The sequence below is a fragment of the Heptranchias perlo genome, chromosome 21, assembly GCF_035084215.1.
Source record: "Heptranchias perlo isolate sHepPer1 chromosome 21, sHepPer1.hap1, whole genome shotgun sequence".
NCBI lineage: Eukaryota > Metazoa > Chordata > Chondrichthyes > Hexanchiformes > Hexanchidae > Heptranchias > Heptranchias perlo.
Window position 1 is genome coordinate 34,853,222 of NC_090345.1, and position 23,370 is coordinate 34,876,591.

General features: G+C 38.6%; 2 protein-coding genes across 2 annotated transcripts in view; both read left to right on the plus strand.

The window, feature by feature from the left end:
• The window catches only part of kif11 (kinesin family member 11), a 40,357-nt gene extending 33,251 nt beyond the window's left edge, over nt 1-7,106 (plus strand). Inside the window, exons 21-24 of the mRNA XM_068002447.1 lie at nt 1,185-1,407; nt 3,224-3,381; nt 5,522-5,632; nt 6,503-7,106. Coding sequence (XP_067858548.1) covers nt 1,185-1,407; nt 3,224-3,381; nt 5,522-5,632; nt 6,503-6,631 — 621 coding nt within the window. The 3' untranslated portion in view covers nt 6,632-7,106. The remainder of the gene's footprint in view (nt 1-1,184; nt 1,408-3,223; nt 3,382-5,521; nt 5,633-6,502) is intronic.
• Nucleotides 7,107-15,870: 8,764 nt separating this feature from the next.
• Nucleotides 15,871-22,719, plus strand: hhex (hematopoietically expressed homeobox). Its single transcript, XM_068002753.1, has 4 exons — nt 15,871-16,413; nt 18,521-18,699; nt 19,306-19,356; nt 21,814-22,719. Exons 1-4 carry the CDS (start codon nt 16,056-16,058, stop codon nt 22,048-22,050), a joined length of 825 nt encoding a protein of 274 aa, XP_067858854.1. The 5' UTR covers nt 15,871-16,055; the 3' UTR covers nt 22,051-22,719.
• The last annotated feature ends 651 nt before the right edge of the window (nt 22,720-23,370 follow it).

A 23,370-nucleotide genomic window follows, 5' to 3' on the forward strand; every position in this document is an offset into this window, starting at 1 on the left:
AGCTCCTAACTGATGGTCCTGCCCCAATATGGAATTGGATGCTGTGCTGCGAGTGGGAATTGCTGATTGATTCTCAGACCAGGAATTCTCACTTGCGGTACAGAGTGAGGTGGTGGAATGAAGCAGCAGCATACATTAGCAATCCGGAAAACTAACCAAAGCCAATACACCAGCCCACCCCAACCCCAAAAAACCCTGGCCACTCAAACAGCCCTGAATGCAGACGTGTGACATGCAGTTACACAGGGTGCAGTGGCACAGGTTTGTCATAACTTAACCTGTTGGATTATCCAACATTCCATCACTTGTAATAGTGAAAGCTTTTGCCTATTTTTCCCTCACTTTTTGGAGAAATTGCAAACATGAATTAGTGTTCTCAATTACAAATCTAATTGATGTTTATCATTGTTAATAATGAAGAATTCTTCTTTCTGATCTTGACCCCTCTTTCTCTTATTTTCCCTTCCCATTCCATGTGGCATTCTTCTTTGCTTCCCCTCAGTTCATGTATCCTCCCATCTCCCCCTCCAGCTCATGTTATTCTTCTCTCACTCCTCTTTGTTCATGCCAGTACTTTCCCCCTTTGTTTACTTTTCTCTTTCCCCTCTCCCCTCTCCCCTCCCTCCCCCACTCCTACCCTCTGCTCCAAGGAATAAAATGTAGGTGGAAATTCTGGTAATAGATCAGAATTGTTGAGAATTCCCGTCCGTGGAATTGAAAGGGAGTAGTGCTCATTTTTGTTGCCCCAAGAAATTAGAAGTCCACTAGATTAGACCAAGTAACTCAGAATTCCACTATCAGTCTCCTTAGATAGAGTTGCTGCGACTCTCATATTTGCACACACAGAATGAGTAGTGAGCCCATTCACAACTTGTTCAGGTAAATTGGAAGGCAGAGTCAAATGCAAAAACATGTAGTTCACAGAACTCATTAGGAAATGAAATCTGCACAAACCTGTAAAATTTAACCTCAAAGAATTCTAGATTGTGATGTTTTATAAATCTTTTATTTTTGTAAATATCTTTATATTCACATTCTGGGTATCTCCAATGGATGTTGCAGCAGTTTTTTTTTAAAACAAGGACTGGGTTGACATTTTTCTAAATCCATCTTGGCATTGATCTGCTCTTGAACGCTGAAAACTCAAGTTACATTGCATGCCGTTTTGTCTCCTTTTTGTGTAGGATGCCAATGAGAATTGTGACTCTCTACTTACCAAGGTCACAGAACAGCTGAAAGGACAGTGTGATGCAGAGGAATTGGCACTCTCCACCATACTTGAACAGGTTAATGATGATAACGGGGAGATGACACAGCACACAAAAGAGCTAACTGTACGAGCCCAGGCAGGACTAAATAATGTCTTTAACTTCTTATCTGAAGAGCTCCGACAGGACGTCCCCACAGGTATGATCAACTCCTTTCGGTAAAAAGAAGTGAATAGGATAATTAACTGAATATTTGAGGTTGTTAAAAAGAACAGTCCAAAGAAGGAATATACAAGTCAACAAATGAAGGGACTGCTAGTTTATTAACAGCTGAATCAGCTTTTTCAATGAAACTTGCAATATAGTGTTGAAATAAGTTATAACTGAATAGCTATTAAGGGGGAGGACTGTCCAACAGCTAAATTGCCCCCTCATATGTTACAACTGCACTAAAGTTGGTGTGGAGCAGTCACTACTGAAACAACTTTTCTCAACTGAATACTATTTATATGAAGTTATGTGTTGTATAAGTAATTCAGAAACCATGGGCATGCAGGTGTCCAGAAACAGTAAAAAGACTTGCACTTATGGTGCCTTAACTTAACAATCTCAGATAAATTACTTTGAATACAGTAACTTGTTCTGTAGTCCAGATACAGCAGCCATTTCAGGCACAGCAAGATCACACACATATTAGACATGAATAACCAGTTAGCCTGTTTTTGGTAGCTTTGGCAGAGGCTAGGACTCCCTGTTCTTCTACAATATTGCTATGGTATCTTTAACATCCACCCAGATCATCAGAATAGATGGTTACATTTCTCATTCAAAAGGCAGCACCCCAGACACTGCAATACTGCAGTAATCAACTCAGATTTTGTACTCGAGCCCTGAAATGGGTCTTGAACCCACACCTTCTGACTTGGAGGTGAGAATGCTACCAAATGAGCCATGCTGAAATTGTCTGAAACAAAGCATTAATGTTTTTAAGTTGAGCTTTATCTTTCAAAATGATGTGACTTACATGCACGGCTATCAAAAAAAAAATGCAAGTCTCTAAAGCCTCTAACTCAGCAGTACAGACCAGGAAGGTGCCAGTCCGGACTTAGCTACACTGTTGCAATATCTATGTCACAATTGGCGCAGATGGGATTGAGCAGAGCTGCGATGTTATCTGCAATTAAGTAACTTGCTCGAATTCAGGGTCCAGGCATGCATATGAATAATGGTCACTGGGTAAGCTGCCAGAGATTGTTGTCTGGTCATGGCATCATGCCCCAATGAGGGAATTGTACCAGGAGGAGAACATTTCCTTCAGACAGCTGGAATGGTTCTTTGTTTGAGTCCTACTTGACCCTGAGATGAGCTTCCGACCCCATATCCGCTCCATCACCGAGATTGCCTACTTCCACCTCTGTAACATCGCCTGTTTCCACCCTGCCTCAACTCCTCTGCTGAAACACTTATCTGTGCCTTTTTGTTATCTCTACACTTGACTATTCCACTGCTCTCTTGGCTGACCACCCACCTTGCACCCTTCGTAAACGTGAGATTATCCAAAACTCTGCTGCCCGTATCCTAACTTACACAAGTCCCATTCACTCATCACCCCTGTGCTTGCTGACCTACACTGGCTCCCAGTCCAGCAACGCCTCGATTTTTAAAATTCTCATCCTTGTTTTCACATGGCTTTGCCTCTCAGAGATCTCTCTGCTCCTCCAATTCTGGTCTCTTGCGCATCCCCAATTTTAATCACTCCACCATTGGCAACCATGCCTTCAGCTGCCTAGGCCCTAGCTCTGGAATTCCCTCCCGAAAACACTCAACCTCTCCTTTTTAAAACCTACCTCTTTGACCAAGCTTTTGGTCATTTGTCCTAATATCTCCTTATGTGGCTCTGTCAAATTTTGTTTGGTAACTCTCCTGTGAAGTAACTTGGGATGTTTTACTACGTTAAAGGCGCTATATAAATGCAAGTTGGTGTGTGTGATGATGATCGTACTTTTAATTTTTAGGTACTACTCCACAGCGCAGAGAATATCCGTATCCGCGAGCCTTCTCGAGAACAGAGCCACGTGACGTCTTGGTTGTTCAGTACAAAGCACAGCAGCAGGAATTCCAAGGTGCTCCGGATGCTGTCGTGTCCATCCAAGAGGAGCTGGTCACTGAGCAGGTAATTATTATGGAAAATGTTAGATTTAGTGGCGCTACGGTAACTATATTATCTCTTCATTACACTTCCTGCAAGTTGCGTGTTAGTAGCGCTTCAGACTTGAGAGTAAAATACTTTCTTTTGCATATATTCTGTGTACTAGTGCTGCAAAAGCAGGTATATAATGGGAAATGTGAGTGTTTGTTTTTATCTTGCACCTCTGATTCTGGGTTACGAACCAGCTGAATTCGATGCTATAGCTGCTTTTTCTACATTTAACAAACTTTTTATTATCCTCCTGTTTTGCCAAGAAGGGAATCTACCTGGAATCCTCCTTTTTATGGTATTCATTGTCAGGCAGTGGTAAACTTATGGGGCAAAACAGATTACCAAAACTCCACTTTTGCCCTTTTTTCAAAAAAAAAGTTTTTCTTGCCAATCTTATCCTTTTTTTTTCCCCCTAAAAGGTGTTAATTCCTTGCTAGGGTATGATTCATAGGTTCTGTAAGGCACTCAGCACCCATACAGTCAAGGCTTACATATGAGTGGCAGCTACTTGGGTGAGTGTTGGCAGGCTTTTTGACCAAGTGCACACTTGAAGCATATGCTCGAGTTCTATCCAGTGTGGAAATAGTGTGGGCCGGGAAGCTGGCCATCATCAGCCAGGGTTCCAACTCCTTATTTCTACTGTTTTTATTTCCCCCACCCCCCCCCCCCCCCCCCCCCTGCCAAATTGGATAGAAATCAGAGCTGGGAGCCCTGGCTGAATTTACCCCCATAAATCCAGGACTCTGAAGTCAATGCTTCAACTGCCACCCTGGTCAAGATCAGCTAGTCTGTATGGCTCAGATCTATTCACTTTTCTGAACTATTTTTCAAGAATAAAAATGAGTTCTTGTTTTTTGAGGTGGGTGGACATTCTTAGTCATGGGAGCCAAACATCTTTTTATAAGAATAAGCTGCTTTGGTTATGAGTTGCTGAAGTGTTGCTCATAACTTTTGCTTTAATTTAGCTAAAGTGAATACTGATGCAAACTTATGATGTATGAATTGTAGAACACTTCAGGATTATCAATTTGTTTTGCTCATACCATGGGTAATGAGTCAACACCTGTGCAGTCTCCAGAGGTTCACGGGTGCTTGTCCCTGCAAGACCATATTTGTGACCTCCACCTGCTCTATAATAATCCGATGAGCTCTAATTCATTCTAATCTGTCTCAAATTTTACCCATCCATGCAGTGTATTATTCATTTGAGGCCAAGGGCATAAAATCTAAAGTTTTTAGTACACCTGACTATTTCCAGAAAGATTCAAGCTTTATGAATTTCCACTTCAGAAAATTACAGGAAGGCTCTAGTTTTTTCCCCAGTGATCATGGTGGATGCCTGTACTTTCCATTCAGTTGCAGCTTTGAATAATGCTAATGAAGGTGTTAAATGATGCAAGTCTCACTGTCCTGACTTATGTTGGACATCATCTTCCAGTGTTACATCCTTGCATAAGTAGAAAACTAAATATCAAGTCTTCCCAATCACACAGTAAGTAAATACATTAACTATACCACGTAAGGTGATACTGAACCATACAGACCACAAAGGCCCCAGGTTCAATTCTTGGTCTGCACTGGGCTATCTGGTATTAACTGGGAAGGTACTTGGGTGTGACAATTGGCCTCTATCACCAGGCTTGGGGCGGAGGTGGAAGAGGAAACAGCCATGCTTCCTTCTCCTGAAAGCTACCCTCTCGCCATGGCTAGAAGGTGCATATGTGTGGATGTCAGTTGAGCACATGATTGAGCTTCTCTGTGATGCCCCAATGATCAGACTGTGCACACAACACCCATTATTCAGACTTTCACTTGAATGGCACTTTTTGAAGAGGAGCAAGGAACTCTACTAAGTGTCCTAACCAACATTCATCTCTTGGCCAACACCACCAAAACAGATTAACTGGTCATTCATCTCACTGCTGTTTGTGGGACTTTGCTGTGTGCAACTTGGTTGCTGCATTTGCCTGCAAAAGGAATGGCTACCTTCAAAAGTACTTCATTGGTTCTGAAGTGCTTTGTGAAATGCTGAGGATGTGAAAAACACTAAATGCAAATTGATTCTTTCTTTTAAAATCTGCTATCTGGGAAATTAACTTGTGGTTTATTTCAGGACTCTCTGGAAGATGATCAAGCAAGCATCAATAGTGACAGTATTGCTAGTGAGAAATTGAGTATGGAAGAAGATTTTTGCCTTAGTAGTGGTGGTGCTCCATTCTTCCAGGTAAATTGAAGTTGTTCTATTAAACTTGTGTTGCTAGGTTCATTTCATTAGTGTAAAATAGGTGAATTGAGATAGTAAAAGTGAAAATAGCATAGTGGGCACCTAGTTTATTGCAGAAACTTTATAAACTCTTTAAAATATTTCATGAAGGTGGTGATCTCAGATGAACTAGACACGAGCAATGTTATAAATGTTATTTTTTTCTGAAATATCAATACTGTGGGCTGTGAAAATATGTTCAGAGGAAGCTATGCTGTACTCTTGAAAGAATCAAAATAAATATATTGTAGCCAGCATTTGGAACACTCAGGTCAAGGTTCTTGAAGTGACATAGGTGCATGTTTTTTAATTTGATCATGAAACCTCTTGAGCCTATAACTTGGTATGGAGTATGCCAAGTATAATGACTGTTGGATAAGTGAGTGTGAAGAGGCTAAAATGTTGATGGAACCTAATTGTGGGAAAGATGCTCTGGAACAGCTCCGACAGAATATCAAATTAATACTGAATCTCAGATCCTGACTTTGTTTATATTTGATTCATATGTAAAATAGTTTAGATTTTCACAGGTGAAATTGCCATTTACACCCAAATATGATGGGATTTATTGATATGCTTATTGAATCTGTGCTGTAGATGAATTAAGTTATTATCTCATTAGCAAACTGAAATGTTAATATTTTTTGAATTTATATGAATATTAAGAATTTTTGCAATTTTTCTGCAGCGAATCTGTTCAAATTTGAAAAATATAGGCTAGTGTTTTTTTAAGGTCCAAGTTTCAAAGTGAATTTTTTTACCTGTTGACTTAATGTACTCCATCTGTTAGTATACAATCTGTTGGTAATTGTTTTATTTCACCTTTTTTAGCACAAAAAAAGCCACAAAAAGGACAAAGAAAACAAAACTGCTATCAATTTTGACAAGTTAAAGTCAGTGGAAGATAATCCAGTCCTGTCAATATCGAAATCTAAATTGCCGCTCAGAATGCAGAATTAATATTGCCATGTAATTGTCATTTTAATTCTGCTTTTATGTATCTTGCTGTCTACTTTGGTTTTTCACTGCCTTAAAAGTCCACTGTTCTAAGTATTGTTACCTGATCGCTGCCTTTTTCTTGTACATTGAATTATTTCAAAGACTTTCAAATGTCCCATATTATTTTCCTCTTTTTAATGTTTAAAGACTTTTTCTGTGCCCTGTACTTACAATATGTGTACATCTAATGCTGGATAATCTAAAACTTTTGTAGACTTTCTTATCCAATTTTATATATATATATACAGTAAAAAATTTTCATTGTATCTTACTCCCAATGTATTTGGTTGTATATACTTTTTTTTCATAGGAAAAAAATAAAAGCTCTAATACTGATTCAAAACTTTTTATGTAAAAGCATAAATTACATACTGTAGAATCATAATCCTTTGGAAGTGTACTTCTTGTTTTGTTAAACATGCAACAAATAAAATAATAGGACCACAGCAACATTGTCACTGCATTTCTTCTTCCGCCACCACCACCGCACCCCCCCCCCCCCCCACCCCACCGGCGCCTTACAAAAGGAGGAGAAAGTCAATGGCAATCCAGAGGAGCACTCTTGCCAAGAATATGTATACACCAAAGAAACAAGAAGGGGGCAGGGAGGGGCAACAAGATTGTAGATCGCTTGAAGAGTCCAGCACCAATACGTTTCTTAAAAGCAGGGTCGGGTACATGGTGGTCTATAATATCTCTGGGCAATTGCTAAGGGTTAAGGGTCAAGCCTCAAAATGCATGGAGAGCTCTGAGGATCTCTGAGGCATTGAATACTATTTGTCTATTTTGACTTCTATGGGCAGGGACATTTCCTACACTGGAAGAGATTGCTGTTCTGTCCTGACACTGACTTTCTGTTCAGATGCTTTGAGAGGTCAATGCTCTCTCTGATTACATGCAAAGCTTTTGATGACTTGCAGTTTGATTATTTCAGCAATATAGTTTGTGTTCTTAATTTGTTTGGCAATGCACAGAATTCTATGACCCACCTCTCCAATGTTTGTTGTCTCTGATATCCATACCCTTGATACCCCAGTGAATTAAAGCACCATTGAGACTAAAGAGGTTCTACTTTGTTCTCTGATCGAGACTGAGTTAGAGAAGTTTTCTGGGGCAACATTGAGTGCACCACAATTTTGTTCAATATTACTGCCTAGAAAGGGGGACAATGGGCCGCTATTCCTCCTGGTGATTTATCTGGAGGGTATATTTGTATCTGTTGTCGAACAGGTTTCACCTATATCTGAAGAGAGGGTGCGAAAATGCTGAGGAAAGGATCTGGGTTGTGGTTAAATGAATCATAAGCCTTCATTGTCCAATTCAACACCTAAAGAATTGTAAGTTGGGCTAAGTTCTCAAGCTTGCTGCCAACTTGAGCATGATATAAAATAATTTTCAAAAAATGAGAAAATCGGGGGAAAAGAAAGGAGGGGGGAAAAAAGCCGTTTTTTAAAAGTGCGATGACCGATAAGGTATTAAAATAATTCTGGACCGTGGAATCTAAATGCAACTTTCATTAATTTGGCTCTTAAACAAAATGTCATCCACCCCGTAACTATCCCCTCTCAATATAATCTGATAGCAGTAGCAGATGGTAATGTGGTGCTCGAATATTGAATATATTTGCTTGAAACTTGCCGCCAGTGAGACGGACGCCACCCACGCGATTTCCTTGCTTGGATTCCTGATTAATTCATTGATCTGCTACTTGTAAATATTGGTTATTTGACATTTATCTTTTCAAACCAAATGTGTGCCTGCTCTTCCCTCCACTTGACGGCCTTGCTGTCTGTGCTACCTGCTCGAATGCCCATGGCTTCGTTTCCTCAAATACAATAATTTTATCAATTATTGTCTAATAATCGCACTACTATGAAAGAGCTGGTGCTAGAGGGAGTATCAGGTATAAAGGGACACCAGTTTCTGTTAGCCGAGTTAAAGGTTTGATGATAGGTATATTAGATTAATTTCCGATTTCTTAAAACGCCCAAAAGAAAAATATTGACTTAAGATTTCATTAATAAATTATGCGACATTTTATATTTAATTCCGTTATACAGTAAAACAATTTCAAAAGTGGGCTGAGGATTTAAAACTATAGCTCTATAAGAAGCATTCAACTAATTTTGGATTTTATTTTAATTGCCTGTTTTGAATCGAATTGCTTACGGTGCCAATGGCTTAAAATGAGGATAATTATTTTGGATGGGTCATTTTATGGGAGGAGGGGGTTGAAGCAATGTTTGTTTAATTAATCAGCAAAGTCCCTATTGATAAGATGAGCACAACAAAGCCCCTTCCTGTGTATACGTTCGATGTGACATTGGCCTGTGGATAGGACACAAGACAGAATTCTTATTTCGAAACAGGGTTCCATCATAGGTGAGTTTATATTAGACATGTTGTTTAAAATGTGTGCATTTTACTGTTAACTGCAATCTGAAATCATTGAAGGTTTGCCGTTAAGTGCACTATACTCCCTGGAGGTACAACTGATGCACAATTCATCTCATTTAACCACTAGGGTGGGGAAGTTATTAGAATCTAGAATTAAGGATAGAGAGACTAAGCACTTAGAGAAATTTGACCTGATTAGAGAGAGCCAACATGGATTTGTAAACAGTAGGTCATGTCTAACAAACCCCATAGACATTCCCCTGTCAACTAAAGTAGTTGACAGGGGAATGTCTATGGATGTAGTTTATATGGACTTCAAGAAGGCATTTGATAAGGTTTCACATAAGAGACTGTTAGCTAACATTAAAGCTCATGGAATTAAAGGCAAATTATTGACCTGGTTAGGAGATAGAAGAGAGTGTAGGGATAATGGGTATGTACTCAAATTAGAAGGAAATGACTGGTGGTGCCCCAAAGGGATCTGTGCTGGGGCCTCAACTATTCACTATGTTTATTAATAACTTCAATAACACAAAAGAGAGCCATATATCCAAGTTTGCAGAAGACTCAAAGATTGGTGGCATATTAGTGTAGACGGGTGCTTAAAATTACCATGATATGGAGATGCCGGTGATGGACTGGGGTGGACAAATGTAAGGAATCTTACAACACCAGGTTATAGTCCAACAGTTTTATTTGAAAATGACAAGCTTTCGGAGGCTTTCTCCTTCGTCAGGTGAGTGTGAGATTCCATGGAAGGTACCGCGTATATATATATAGTCAGAGAACAATGCCTGGTGATTACAGATAATCTTTCCAACTTGACAACGGGCAGTTGGCATGTTCCTATGCCATCTTGCCAGATATAAATTCATGCCCAGAATATTTAAACAGTGCCAGGGAGTTTTATGGATGCAATATGATACATGGGTGATTGAATTATTACTAAGGTGTTCCAATTAAGACCCAACAAATTATACTGTAATCATTTATGGATTAATCAATGAAAAGTTTCACTTCTTAAGATTTTAATATCTTATAACAGGGTAATGTTATTCCCTCGCCAGTTTTGTTGTAAATTAATCTTCATTCTCGATTCCGATCTATATAATTTTAATTAGTAAAGTATGTTCTTTTGGTCTATACCGTTCATAATCACATTTGTTAAAGAATATTTATACAACTTTCTCTTATTTTTACCTCATGGAAAACTAACCATATAACCTCCTACAACAAACATGAACATTTAAAAAACTTTTCTGACAAACTCCTAACTTACAGTTCTTCGTTGCCATGGTCCATTACATTGCAATTAGGCCCTAGAAGAGGTGTTAAACGCGACACACCATTACAACTGTGTATTCAATTATCGCCAATAGCAATTTGAATTTAATCAATTAATCTGCATTTATATTGGTGTTTTGACAGAGGGCTGGTTGTTTTTTTATATAAGACAGTGCTTCTGATGAAAGGATCTGTGTGCCTGTCTCTAATTTCCATTGAATTTGTTGTCCTTATGCAAGTGGGCGAACCCCAGCAATCGAGCCCTGGAAGCCCGGACAGCTCAATCCTAATTGTGCTAATATTTCCTGTTTGCTGCTTTGTTCTGTTGGAATTTTGTGGGCCTGAGATTTGGAAATAGCTGTTTCTAGCGCTGTGCCTCATTAGCGGATAAACCTTAATCGGAACACTTACGTCTGTTTTTATTAGCAATGTGTGCAAATTCAATATAACTTTAAATCTCTTCCCCCCAACCCCAAAACATTATGGACTTATGGGGCTCTCCGGAATAAAAGCTCGTGAGCTTATTAATTTTTAAACAAAAATAATTATACATTCGCACACATATATAATTCTATGCATGTGCGGATGGCTATTTCATTGGAATACTTCATGAAGTTACTGCTCCAATTTTTTTCTTGTAGGGTACTGAAACCTGATTAAGCATTGACAATGTATAACCGTGGCCTCTCTGCATTTTACAACGCTTCACATGTTATATGGCCCCCAGCACTCTTCCATTCAGAATAGATTACAGTTATCTTTAAGAGGCTGATACAACCTCGTTTAAACACCGGCGTGTTTTACCAGTGGCGCCGTCCTGACCATCCAGAGTATTGTCGACTTGGAATCTTCAGCACGAATATCCTCAGGTCTTTGATTTGGAAAGACTTCAATATAATTTATTTTATCAGTCAAGAGCCGTTTTAGCGGCAGGTGCCCTTTACGGCGCCAACTGGCGGAATCATTGAACAGTAAGAGTGTTGTAGAGTTTTAAAGAGCTCTCCTTCAAAGTGATTCGCCATATCCAGGTTTGACATTCCAAACAACATAAACTGTCTTGTGTTTTATTAGCATCAAATGACGTGAAGTGAGCAGTGTTGAACAGATTCGTAAATGACCGGCAGATTACAAAGTCTAGCAGTATATAAACTTAAGGTACATCCTTAAGGTGAACGCTCCCAGTACAATATTAATGAACTGTTGTCAATCTCACCAGAGCATCACTCATTTATTGTACGGGGCACATTTCGGTATCCGCTTTCAAACACTACTGCTTCCCAACAATAATTCACCAGTTTATGTTTAATATCACTAAACAGTAGTACCCGCTCTGCCGAGGGTCCTGACTCTTTCGGGGTCACTAATACAGAAATCCGGCTATTATGTTCACACCTGTCACCGGTGTAAGATTCCACCCTTATAACTGTGGGTGTCACTGGATGTCACTTATGGTTAAACAAAATTAAAGCAGGGGTCGGCAACGTTTTAATAAACATTTTACTTTAGTTTCCCTGATCAGCATCTGATCAAAAGAAATTGGACTGAACGAGTGTCCCACAAAATAACAGCGGTTTCCTTTTATTTGAATATTCCTGAAATGGCATCATTTTTTATCCAGTGACTTGGTCTGAGGCAAATCGCTTTAGTGAAAACGAAATTCTCTGAAATGTTCTCAATTTTAACGGTAGTGATTTGGTTAATCTGGGGGTCTCTCTTCAAATTACTGTTTCTCCCCTGCCAATGTGTCAGATAGATGACAACTTTACTCCCCTCCTAACTGAGGTGATTGATGCTGGGCTCAGCATCACTTTGCCTAAATGTTCATTTTTCATGTGTGAGTTTGGACCACCAAAGTAGGCTTCCTACATCCTGTTCTCAACATCCACACACTTTTGACACTTTTTCAGCAGGAGTCACTGAATAACGGATTAGTAGCTGGAACTCGGCGCAATTCACCCCTCCCCTTCCCCCCCTTCTTAGTCCTGGGACACCGAGGTCAATTGAAGTACGCCACCATTTCCCCTGCTAAAGAACAGTTAAATCAGTACAGATAGATCCTGAGACCCTCCCGTTCTATATGGCTCTGTCCAGAGTATATTTATCCAACGCAGTTTACAATTTCCATAAATTTACTATTTCAGTGATATAATCGTGCTACAACGTATTTTAATGCAGAGATTATTTTAGAGTAAAGAGTATTAATTGAAAATATTAGGTAGCCAATCTATTATAACAGCCTAATTGTACCGAAGTTAACCATAACTTTTTCAAGTCTTCAGTTTTTCATAATTCATCAATTCCTTCTGTTTTTTTCCTCTTGTGTTATTGAGCTAAAATCGATTGCACACACAATTTATCACGGAAAATCAATGGATGAAAGAATCTTAATAACAACACAGCAAGCAATAACAGAAAAATGCTGGGATACACTTAGCAGGTCGGGCAGCATCTGACGGGCACTATCAACAAAGCTGCTGTGTGATTTCCAGCATCCGCAGGATTTTGCTTTTGCAGCAGGCAATAACTTAGTGCTCGTACCTCTGTTTATGATTTCACTTATAAGAAAACTAGTTGTTCTTTACCATTCCTCCCGATACTAGCATATTGTTCTCCATGACCTATAGTGATACCGTCTTTTATTTCAATATCAGACTTAACATATAATTGAAATAAATCTTCTGATGGGGCATAAAGTGTTTGCGCCGATTTGTGTCACTTTTGAACATCTCTTGCTGTTTTTCATTCGAGTAGCGGGTGATAGCTGAACTACTCGTTCAGTCCAATTTCAATCTACCGAAGTTTGCAATCATTATTACTCACCTTAACAAAAACAACTCTGTCATCACAAGATGAACAATGCGCTAAAAGGCAAATATATTCTGATGTATTAGTAGGGTCATTTGACCAATTAAGTGATTTGATTGCATTTATCAATGCATTGTCTGGTATAATATAATCACTATAGAAAGCACGTACAGGGGCCAACAGCCATGGGTGATAATCACCAGATTAGGCAATTATTACTAACTACATCAAACCAATGGACAATGGCCAAGTTAAAAGAGCTTCAACGCATTATTTTCATTGATTTAACGGTGGATCAGAATAGACGGTAAATTAGATTAGTTCTATACTTTTCAAATTGCTTCGTTTCTTATAATGTACACTCCAATTTAAAAGTGGGTAAGCGAGTATTGGACAATGCAAAGGATTACAATATCGGTCAGTTTATTTTGGCAATTAAACTATTTTTCAAGATTGAGTATGTAATCAATTTTTAAAAATAAAAGCATAGCCAATATCATCCAGCAGACAGTACTGCATCATTTTTCGATTAAATCTGCTTCCGTTCTGTCTCTGCACTGTTCTCAGTAAGCGCTGTAAACTCGAAAAGGAATTAGTGACATTAGTGCCCCCATACAATATGCATTGAAGAGTATTACACATTCTTACCTGTAAAGCGCATTCAGGTGCTAAATAAAGCCAACATGCCGTGTAGATGGAAATATTTCTACCCGCCGTTGCTCAGAATGATTCCCACCCCGAAAATATGGTGGGATTAGGAAGAATCGGATCCCATTTGGGCAGAGCAGTGCTAATGTTTGAAACATAGCCCGATAAATTAAGTTGTACCTTTAACTTATTTATTATCGTAATTTGGTCAAAGCAATTTACAAGAAATGACGAATCAATTAAACTAACCAATTGTGAGTTTATCAGGAGATAATATATGCGGTCTTTTAACGCATGAATCGCTGCCCTTACCCTGTGGGATTTTTCTTTACTAATTTAAAAATACCTTGCGTTTTCAGGTTCCTCATGCGAAATAAGCAAATAAGAAAAGGAAAAGAATCCACGGGTAATGGTGATTTTTGATTTTTCTTTGATTTTTCGCTTGACATCTGAAGTTGCACATTTTCCATGGCTTTTAAAACTATTTATACTATAACTCGCCTAGCGTATTTTGAACGTTTTTCCAGGTCAGTCATTTAGCATAATAGCTAAATGTTTAAAATGTTAGTTTTGTTTGTGCTGGAAGGAAAGCAAACGTGTTGTGTATTGGAACTCCGAAGTGTTAGAAGCTACTTGTTATAACTACTTTGTTATACATTTAAAGCTATTCCACAACCATTCCGTGTAATACACATTCCCCTTGAAGTATTGCTAACCCTCTAATGGGGAAGAGGGAACACTGATTTAAAATGTTGATTGGTTTGTGGATGTCTCAGTCCCTAAAACAATTTGTCACCACGATTTTCAAGGCCCTTCATCATCCAGGAGCTAAACATGAATCTGAAATCAATCCTTGAAAAGTCTTCACAGTTAACAACAAGCATTGCTGATGTGATCCTTGGTTCTGATACAAATATGTTCTTTTTCCAGTTTGATGGGATGATCACAGTTAATGAATGACACAAAATACAATTTATGTAAAAAGATAAGTTTGGGAATTAGACACTTAAAAATCGTAAAAAGAAAGAAATAATTACGTTAAATATCAACCATTTATCAGAGTTTCAGAATCTTTTGTTTTGGTCAGGGTTGATGTCCGTTTATTTTTCGTCCTTTTATAGGAGGAAAAATAAACGGAATTCAGCCCATCGAATATCTGTTTCCGTCCTGAATACTTCAGCAGATCCGGTCAAGAAATTGTTGAAATTATAGGAGGAAAAATAAATGGACATCAGCCCTGACCAATACAAAAGATTCTGAAACTGTTAAATAGTTGATATTTAACGTAATTATTTATTTCTTTTTATGATTTTTAAGTGTCTAATTACCAATATTAATGTTGATGTTACTAACACCAATATTAATGATGATGTTACTAACACCAATATTAATGTTGATGTTACTAACACCAATATTAATGTTACTAACACCAATATTAATGTGTTACTAACACCAATATTAATGTGTTACTAACACCAATATTAATGTTGATGTTGCTAGCAGTTTCCACTTCTAGAGGCACACGACTATTTTTTCTACAATTCCAGTAAACCGCTGCCTGAACATAACAGCTGCTGCCATCTACAGGGGCAACGGATGCCAGGATTCTGCCGAGCCGCTGTTGAACTGGATGACCTCTGCTTTTTTCTCTCTAAATGTGACCTTTTTTTAGATGAAATAGTTGCCGGGGGGCGGGTTAGGAGTGGGGGGTGGTACTGAATGTTACAAATGATCGATATTTAATAACATAAACAGCATTTTCAGTAAATAAACGTGCGCAGTATCTGTAGGCTTTTGGCCCAAAATCGCACTGCAGGCTTCATATGTCCTGATTATCTGCACGACTCGTTCTTACTGTGTTTACCTGGGGCGATGCATTTTCATTCTCGCTTCGCCTGTCACCTGAAGGTGGGTCCCTCAATGCGACTGCGCATCGAGACAAAGGGGGCGTGTCAACAAGTCTGAGCACGAGCTCCGGACCTGCCCCCAATCACCAAGCGACTAATGAAGGGAAATTGACACAAACCCTGTGGCCCCGCCCACGCCCATAGAAATCTGTCGCTCGCTGGAGTTTTGATAAGTTTAAGGCAGGTCTTAAAGTTCGGAGCAGGACTATCCCGTCCGCTCCGCCCGCCCTGACCTGCACCCCTTTCCATCTGCTCTTCGATTCCCCCCCCCCCCGCACCCCATCAACGACAAGCGGAGCCGTGCTGAAGGAGCCCTCCCAAAAGATCACTGGACACCGGCCGTCATGCAATACCAGCACCCCAGCTCCTCGGCCATGAGTGTGAATCTGCCGCTGTACGCGCCGACCCCGATGCAAGCGGTGCATCCGACCCCATTCTACATCGACGATATCCTGGGACGCAATGGGACTCCTCACCCGACAACAGTGAACCCTGGCCCGGCTCTGCCGTCCCCAAATTCGTCCTTCACCAGCATAGCTTCCCCGTACCGGACTCCAATTTACGAACCAACTCCAATCCACCCCGCCTTCCACCACCCGGCTCTGACACCGTACGGCAGCAGCGCATTCACCGGGCCCCTGTACCCCTTTGCCAGGACTGTTAACGACTACACGCACGCATTCCTCAGACAGGACACCCTGGGTAAGAACCAGCTTAGTTTCCGATTTCTCCTCATTGTTATGAATATGCTGCAATTTTAAGTTCTCTTAAAGTCAGTTCTGTTTTTATTTTGTTGTCGCAAGTAGGGGAATTCTGCAGCGGGAGTGGATTGTTTCCTTTGTACGACACCATCTAAATTGGGGCGTCGAGATAATACAATCATCCCGACTAAATGCGTTTTATTGCTTAGGTTGCACCGAACTTAAAGGATAAAAAAATAATGCGAAAATAGACAGTTGGAGACAATTCAAACGCCCGTTTTCGTTCGTAAAAGTTAAAAGCTGTTTGCCGTAATTTACAACAGTTGTCAATTCAATTACAGGGACAATTTCAATTTTTCCAGAGCTTGTGGAATTATAGGTTCGAGTACAAATTTCGAAACTAAGTCGTACCTCTGATGCCTTGTACGCATCATCCCGTGATGAGATTACGGGACTAAAAGTTTTCCATTGAAATAAAGCGTATTATGTTCCACCTTTGCTTCAAATAATAAACTGCACGAATATCTGAACACTGTTTTAAGGAGTCGAAAACGAAAATGAAAGGCCTGCATTTGCTGTTCGTTCTTTTACACACCACTTCTACCCGATAAACTCCCTTGGGAGAAGGGGGTTGTCAACGACGCGAAGAAATCTTTTATCAAGCCCAACATCGGCCTTAGATTATTATACTTATTTTTCAAGTTTCTAAAAAAATAGCCGTTTAAAAAAAGTACAATTAATATTAATCCATGAATGTAAGCGAGCTTTGCTTTTTTAAAAAAATCCATTCACTGATCTGTCACACTCAGTAAAAATTGCACCTTGAGCTCTGAAAAGCTGACCTTTTTCCGTTCATACAGGAAATCTTGAGTTCTCGATAGGAGTAAATCTGGTTACAGAGCTGTTAAATGTTTTCCTCTCAGTCAGAAGCAGACTCTTCCCCGGGAGTCGTGCACACTGCTGATTATTTTATCGACATCCTCAATACAGACATATACAGGAAACACTCGAGTTCTGATAGCCGGGATACGTTTTTCTGATATTGTTCATTTCCTCTGTGTGGGATGTGACTTTATGGCAGCTAAAATAACTAGTTACTTCCTATTTTTGTGGCTGTTTTGTGGCAATTGAAGTGGGGACTGACGCAAGCGAAACTGGCGGAAAATAACAGCTACGTGGAATTTAGAAAGATTTTATTGCGTTTTGATACTTGCTAAAGTCAATTTTTGAATGTGCATTAATTTAACATTCTAGCCGGGGGAATTAATTTGGTAAAGTGAATGAGTATTTCTGTTTTTTAAAATGGCAAACTTTCGGGGGATAAAACAATAAGAACTAAAATCTATGCGAAGTAATTTGATAAGCATAAAGCATCATATGATGAATTTATTCGGAGTTAACTAGAAAGTAACGAAGATTAAACTACTTTCTAGTTTATATTCAACCAGACATCACATTAGAAGTTTAGTAAATAGCGCAATTCGCCTTTACACAGAATTCAAAAACTTTAACGCATTTTAAAGATCACTTTTACTATATTGAAGTGTAACATAGAAACCATAACGTAGCCTATCTCGGCTTCCTTGACTCATTTTTGTCAACGAGCAGAAGGAAATAACAGCCCTTTTGCGAGATAGACCAACAGGAAACACATTGGCGGAAATGTTGCCATAGTCCTGAATTGGTAGGTTTCACACAAACCTTCAAGGCTTGCATGAAATCAATGTTGCATTGTGAGAAAGAAAAATCGACCTCGGATCTTTTTTTTCCCCGGGTCCTTGTCCCATTTACCAAGTGCGTCAAACATAAATCAGAACAGGTTTAAAATGTTATAACCGACAAATAAATAACCAAGTTGTAGTCAGATTTAGCTATCTGCGAATATATAATTCTATAGCAGTAATGAGATTAAATAATATTTCTATTTTGTTTTTATGTAGATCTTTTATTTACTATTTTGTGAATATATGTCGATATAACAGTCTGATTTGACAGTAGTGAACTACTGAAATAATATTTAACTGTAATTTTAATCCCTCGATACCATGAGCACTTTGTGATATGATCAAACATTATCATTCCTATTGTTTTGGTTGATTTTCCTACAGGAAAACCGTTGATATGGAGCCATTTTATCCAAAGACCGCCGCACAAAAGAAAAGGAGGACAAGTTCGATTCTCAAACGATCAGACCATTGAACTGGAAAAGAAATTTGAGACCCAGAAATATCTATCACCTCCTGAACGGAAAAGACTCGCCAAGATGTTGCAGCTAAGCGAAAGACAGGTACATGAAAATGATGATAAACAATTGAAAGTACGATGTTTAAACAGTAAACCCTTGCCAAAATATTTATTGTTTCAGGGATTTACGAATACAGCACTGGTTACGTTAATTGTACCTAATATAAACGTTTTAATAATGAAGATTTTGAATGTTTTCAAATTGAAATTTGTTTTAAATATTAAAGCACTAATTTAATATTTGATACAGAAACAAAATTAACCCAACTCGTATTTTCCACGGATATGATTTAGAATTGTAAGGAATCTTACAACACCAGGTTATTATATTTAGAATAATATTTCTTCTGATCATATCAACAGGGTGTTTGTTTATAGAGTGCCTCTAACTGCTTAAGTGTGTTCTTGCCGCATTTTGTTAGCTTTTCAGTCGATTAATATTTCTTTATATTTAATTATTCATATTTAATTAGCTCTGTCTTCCTCATTTTTGAGCTTTTGGTAATTCTGGGATACAAGGTAATTAAGATTTTTTTAAAAAAGACTCTAAAAATGCTATCCATATAGCCGTTACTAATAATGTTATGTACATATTTCCAGCAGAAATCGCTAAAAAAAAATCCACTAAAACTCCGGATTTTTTTTGCAGGTGAAGACTTGGTTTCAGAATCGCAGAGCTAAATGGCGGCGGCTGAAACAGGTATGGAGATTCTGTTCCCATCTACTCTCTGGGGAGACTGAGGTTTTCGTTGTCATGGAAATTACTGTTCTAATGAACTTATCTTTCATGTCAGAGCCTATTATTTTTTGTGTGCTAAAGTAATTTGAAAGGTTATTTAACCTCTTTACCTTGATTGAAAAGACAAATAGTCATGTTGGAATTCAGGATGAACCACTGAAGCTGCACAAATGTTAAAAGCTTCTAATGTAGTTCCTATATCAATTATTTTGGCTGTTTCACGCTCTCCGCATTAGGAAACTATTAATTCTTCAGCAATCCCATATGTTGTTTGTCCAATTAATACTAGGGGACCAACGTAAACGTGGGCAAAGTATCCACGCAATTCAAAGAATATTTATTGTTCCATCGAGAACGAGCCCACGAGTAAACGTAGTTATTAAATTATTGACATGCATTACATAATACATCTGGCACATTATATTGTCAGCTTCAAACATTATGCTGCACATAACAATTTAGACAGCAGCCTGTTAGCAACAGGCAATAAAAGTACAGAGCGATTTGGAATTTAGATAGGAACTGTGAACACGTATTGTTTAGGAAGTTTAACCCATGAGGGAAAAGTGTAATGCGTCCGTTACAAATCTATTCACTACCACTGCGGCTTTTCTTTGTTAACTAGCAAGCTTGCATTAGTTTTGTTTTGTCCATTTTAGAAGAAAGTTCGAGGCAATGTGACCATAAGTCATGAAAAGAAAATCAAAAGGAAACTCCAAACAGTCTTGCCTGATTAAAAATTACAGCTTACCACTCACACACCCTTATTCTAGTCTGCATTTTAAACAACTAGACTTTTAGTGTTTTTAAACTAAAAGTTATTTTTACGTTCAGAGGAATCAAGATGGCGAAGCCAAAACTTTAATAGCCAATGAATTAAAACGGAACAATCCCATTGGCTGGCCAGTGGACTCAAATTCTCAGTGGAGTCTCAAGTTCTTAGAAGTTAATTTAAATATCAAAACCAAATAGGCATGTTCTTAAAGGGGCCGCACACTGCCGACAGCACAGCTATAGCCCAGGAACAGCATATTGGACATTGGCGTTCCTGATAAAGGACAAATACATTATATCAAGTCTATTTTTGATTTAATTAGTATTAATGCAGTATAGCTGTTCCTGTTCTGTAGGAGCCAGTTGTAAGCATTTTGTTGAGGTCCAGACGTTTTAAATGTAATAGAATTCTGTGGTAAATACTAATGCACCGAAATTGATCTCAAAATATCAGTGTACACTTTTTAAATTAATTATGATATAAACGGACACTATGATTTCTCAGTGATCAACTGTGACTATCTGTAGGTAAACGTATATCAGTAACGTTATCACCATTAACTTTTCAGATTTCCATGACATTCCCTGCCAGCCAAAGAGGAACTAATAAAAAAAACTGCCCCACAAAATCCACAGTAGGAACTACCTAATAGGATACTGCATTAATATCATGGAGTTGCAGGAGTGTAGAAGCAAAGCATTGGGTTCTGAAATCGTTCTATCGCTTTGCTATGGCGCATTTGCTGTATCTTGCAACTGTAGACTATTACTTTATAAAGGCACTGTGTATATGCAAGCTTCAGTTACTTGTGCAGGGCCAACTTTTAAAAATGTTTTACAACAACCATTCCCTTTTAACTTCTGTAATTCTTGTAATTTCACCAAAAGCTACAGAAATATTATACAGTCGAGAGAGTACGAGCCAAACCAACTTATTCCCTCAGCAGAGGGGAGAAGGAAACATTTCAGTTGCTCATTCTGGGCACACATATTGTTTGCGCCTTTGCCCACCTGGCAGGGATGTTTGTGTTGACTTTGCAGGCTGCCACGCATGCCTGGTAGGGAAACATCAACTTGGATGGTGCTGCCCGTCTCTGAGTTTCAGTGCACCAAAGATTTTCTATTGAGAGTTTGCTGCCAAATTCTGCTATAGCATGGGCCGCAAACTGGCAATGTAACTGGACCATTAAATAACACCTATCTGGGAGCGATTTAAAGATAACTTGGGATGTACCAGTGCATTTTTCAAGCACCTTGCAATCAAAATGTACATCATAAAACATTCGTGTGTGAATTTTTTAAAAAAGTGATCTCAATTGGATGTTCAGACAATGGTTATAAACGAGAAAGGTTGTCCTCACACTTTAGCATATCAACTAAACTCCTCTGGTGTGTTGTGGCTTTGCGCTCAAGTTTAAACATAGGATAGTTTGAATGGAGGTCTAGCGAATTCTTAAACTGGTCATTATTCTCAACAACGTGCTGTATTGAAATGTATTTATGTATAGAACAATGATGAATCGGAAAGGTTATTTAAAACAGTTTGAAATGCTATAAATCGCGAACTTTTAGCCACAGTAGTAATCTTACATATCGTACTCCTGCTACTCTTAAGGTAATATTAAAAAATATTTTCTTTTACAGGAAAATCCTCAAGGAACCAAAAGAGAAGAATCGGACAATTCGGATCAATCCATCGAAAGCCAGTGCGAGAAGGGAGAGAGCTGCTTGAGTCCCGATCAGAATAAAGCGGTTCTATTGAACGGGTCGCATTGCTCGACCTCCCCGGCTTCTCAACAAAATGAATCGGAAGTGTCAGAGGACAGCGACGAAGAGGTGGACATCGATGACGACAGGAGTACTTATCCTGCAAATGCATAATAAAACACATAGGGACACAAATCGGTTGGAGAATGGAAGGATAGTGGTTTATCCTTGCACTTTACTGGGGACCGGACTGGTAGGTAGGATCTATTTCCTAAAACCACATCAATGGGAAGAATGTATAAGGTGTGAGGCTCAATACCTTTCTATGTTTAGTGAACAGGCCCTACTATCGGTCTCTAAACGCGATTGAATGAAGGGTTGTGTTTAACTCAAAATAGCACGCTGTGTTATATTTATGTACAGAGCATAATTTTTGAAATTCGAATATTTTAATACTTGTGTACAGAACATGCTTTTGTTGTAATATTCCATTTTGTAAGAAAATTGTTAGACTGGAAAAAAAGTCGAGTAATTTATACAACCACACAAGGCTATGGCATCCGTGTATTTGCCCCGTAGCTTTCAGTAAAAGTTCGTCGGTGGTTATATACCTCATATTCCAAAAGTATTGTGTATATTGTGTAAATAAGTGTTTCGTTGAGAAGCTCACGTGGTTAATAAATGTAGAAAAAAACACGAAATAACTTATCAGTTCTAATGTGTACTTTATTATCGCAAATATACACATTTACTGCGGGTGTCAACCACCAAACAGATCGCCAGCGTTTGGTCTTATTGTTTCTTATCTTATACAATGCAATAAAACATAACCATGGGATATTATACAGCCTTTACATTACTTTGCATACACACACACACATATATATATGTATAGATCCAACAGTAAGTTATTTGGTAGAAGAATAAACGGGGAAGGTGAACGACAATCTAGCGAATTAACACACAGAGTCCTATTTTTAATAAGCGCCTCTAATATTGTTCCAGTTTAACAATAATTACCAGTTATGCATAAAATATTGACAAGAAGGTGTATCAAATTTATGGTACGAATAAACAATGCCTGAAGTACATTCAAAGTCAAAATCAGTCCTATTTCACCATCTAAATACAATGAAATTTTATTCGATTTGAAGTCACAGCATCAAGGATTGGCAATTTATCCTTCGCACAATGATACACATGTTCTGTCGCAATGAACAGGGATTCAAGCGCCAGTCGAATGTATTCTTTTTTAAAATTTATTTACTGCAATGCAAAATAATTGAGTTCTTTCAGTTTAGATGAGTTTTCATAGTATTACACAGTATACACGGGAGTTTTGGATCATACCAATTTATTTTCAGTGCAGTCCGAATGTTGTTCTCATAAAGGATGCACTGTAAAGCGGAAGATCTGTTTATTTGATATATTTGACGGGTATGGAGATCAGAGACTGTTTTAAATATGCCAACTCTAATTTGTGTCTGCTCTTTC

Coding starts and splice junctions, on each gene's coding strand:
- hhex (XM_068002753.1), top strand. CDS start 16,056: ATGCAATACCAGCACCCCAGCTCCTCGGCCATGAGTGTGAATCTGCCG. Junction 18,700..19,305: donor TGCAGCTAAGCGAAAGACAG/GTACATGAAAAT, acceptor TTTTTTTTGCAG/GTGAAGACTTGGTTTCAGAA. Junction 19,357..21,813: donor AATGGCGGCGGCTGAAACAG/GTATGGAGATTC, acceptor TTTCTTTTACAG/GAAAATCCTCAAGGAACCAA.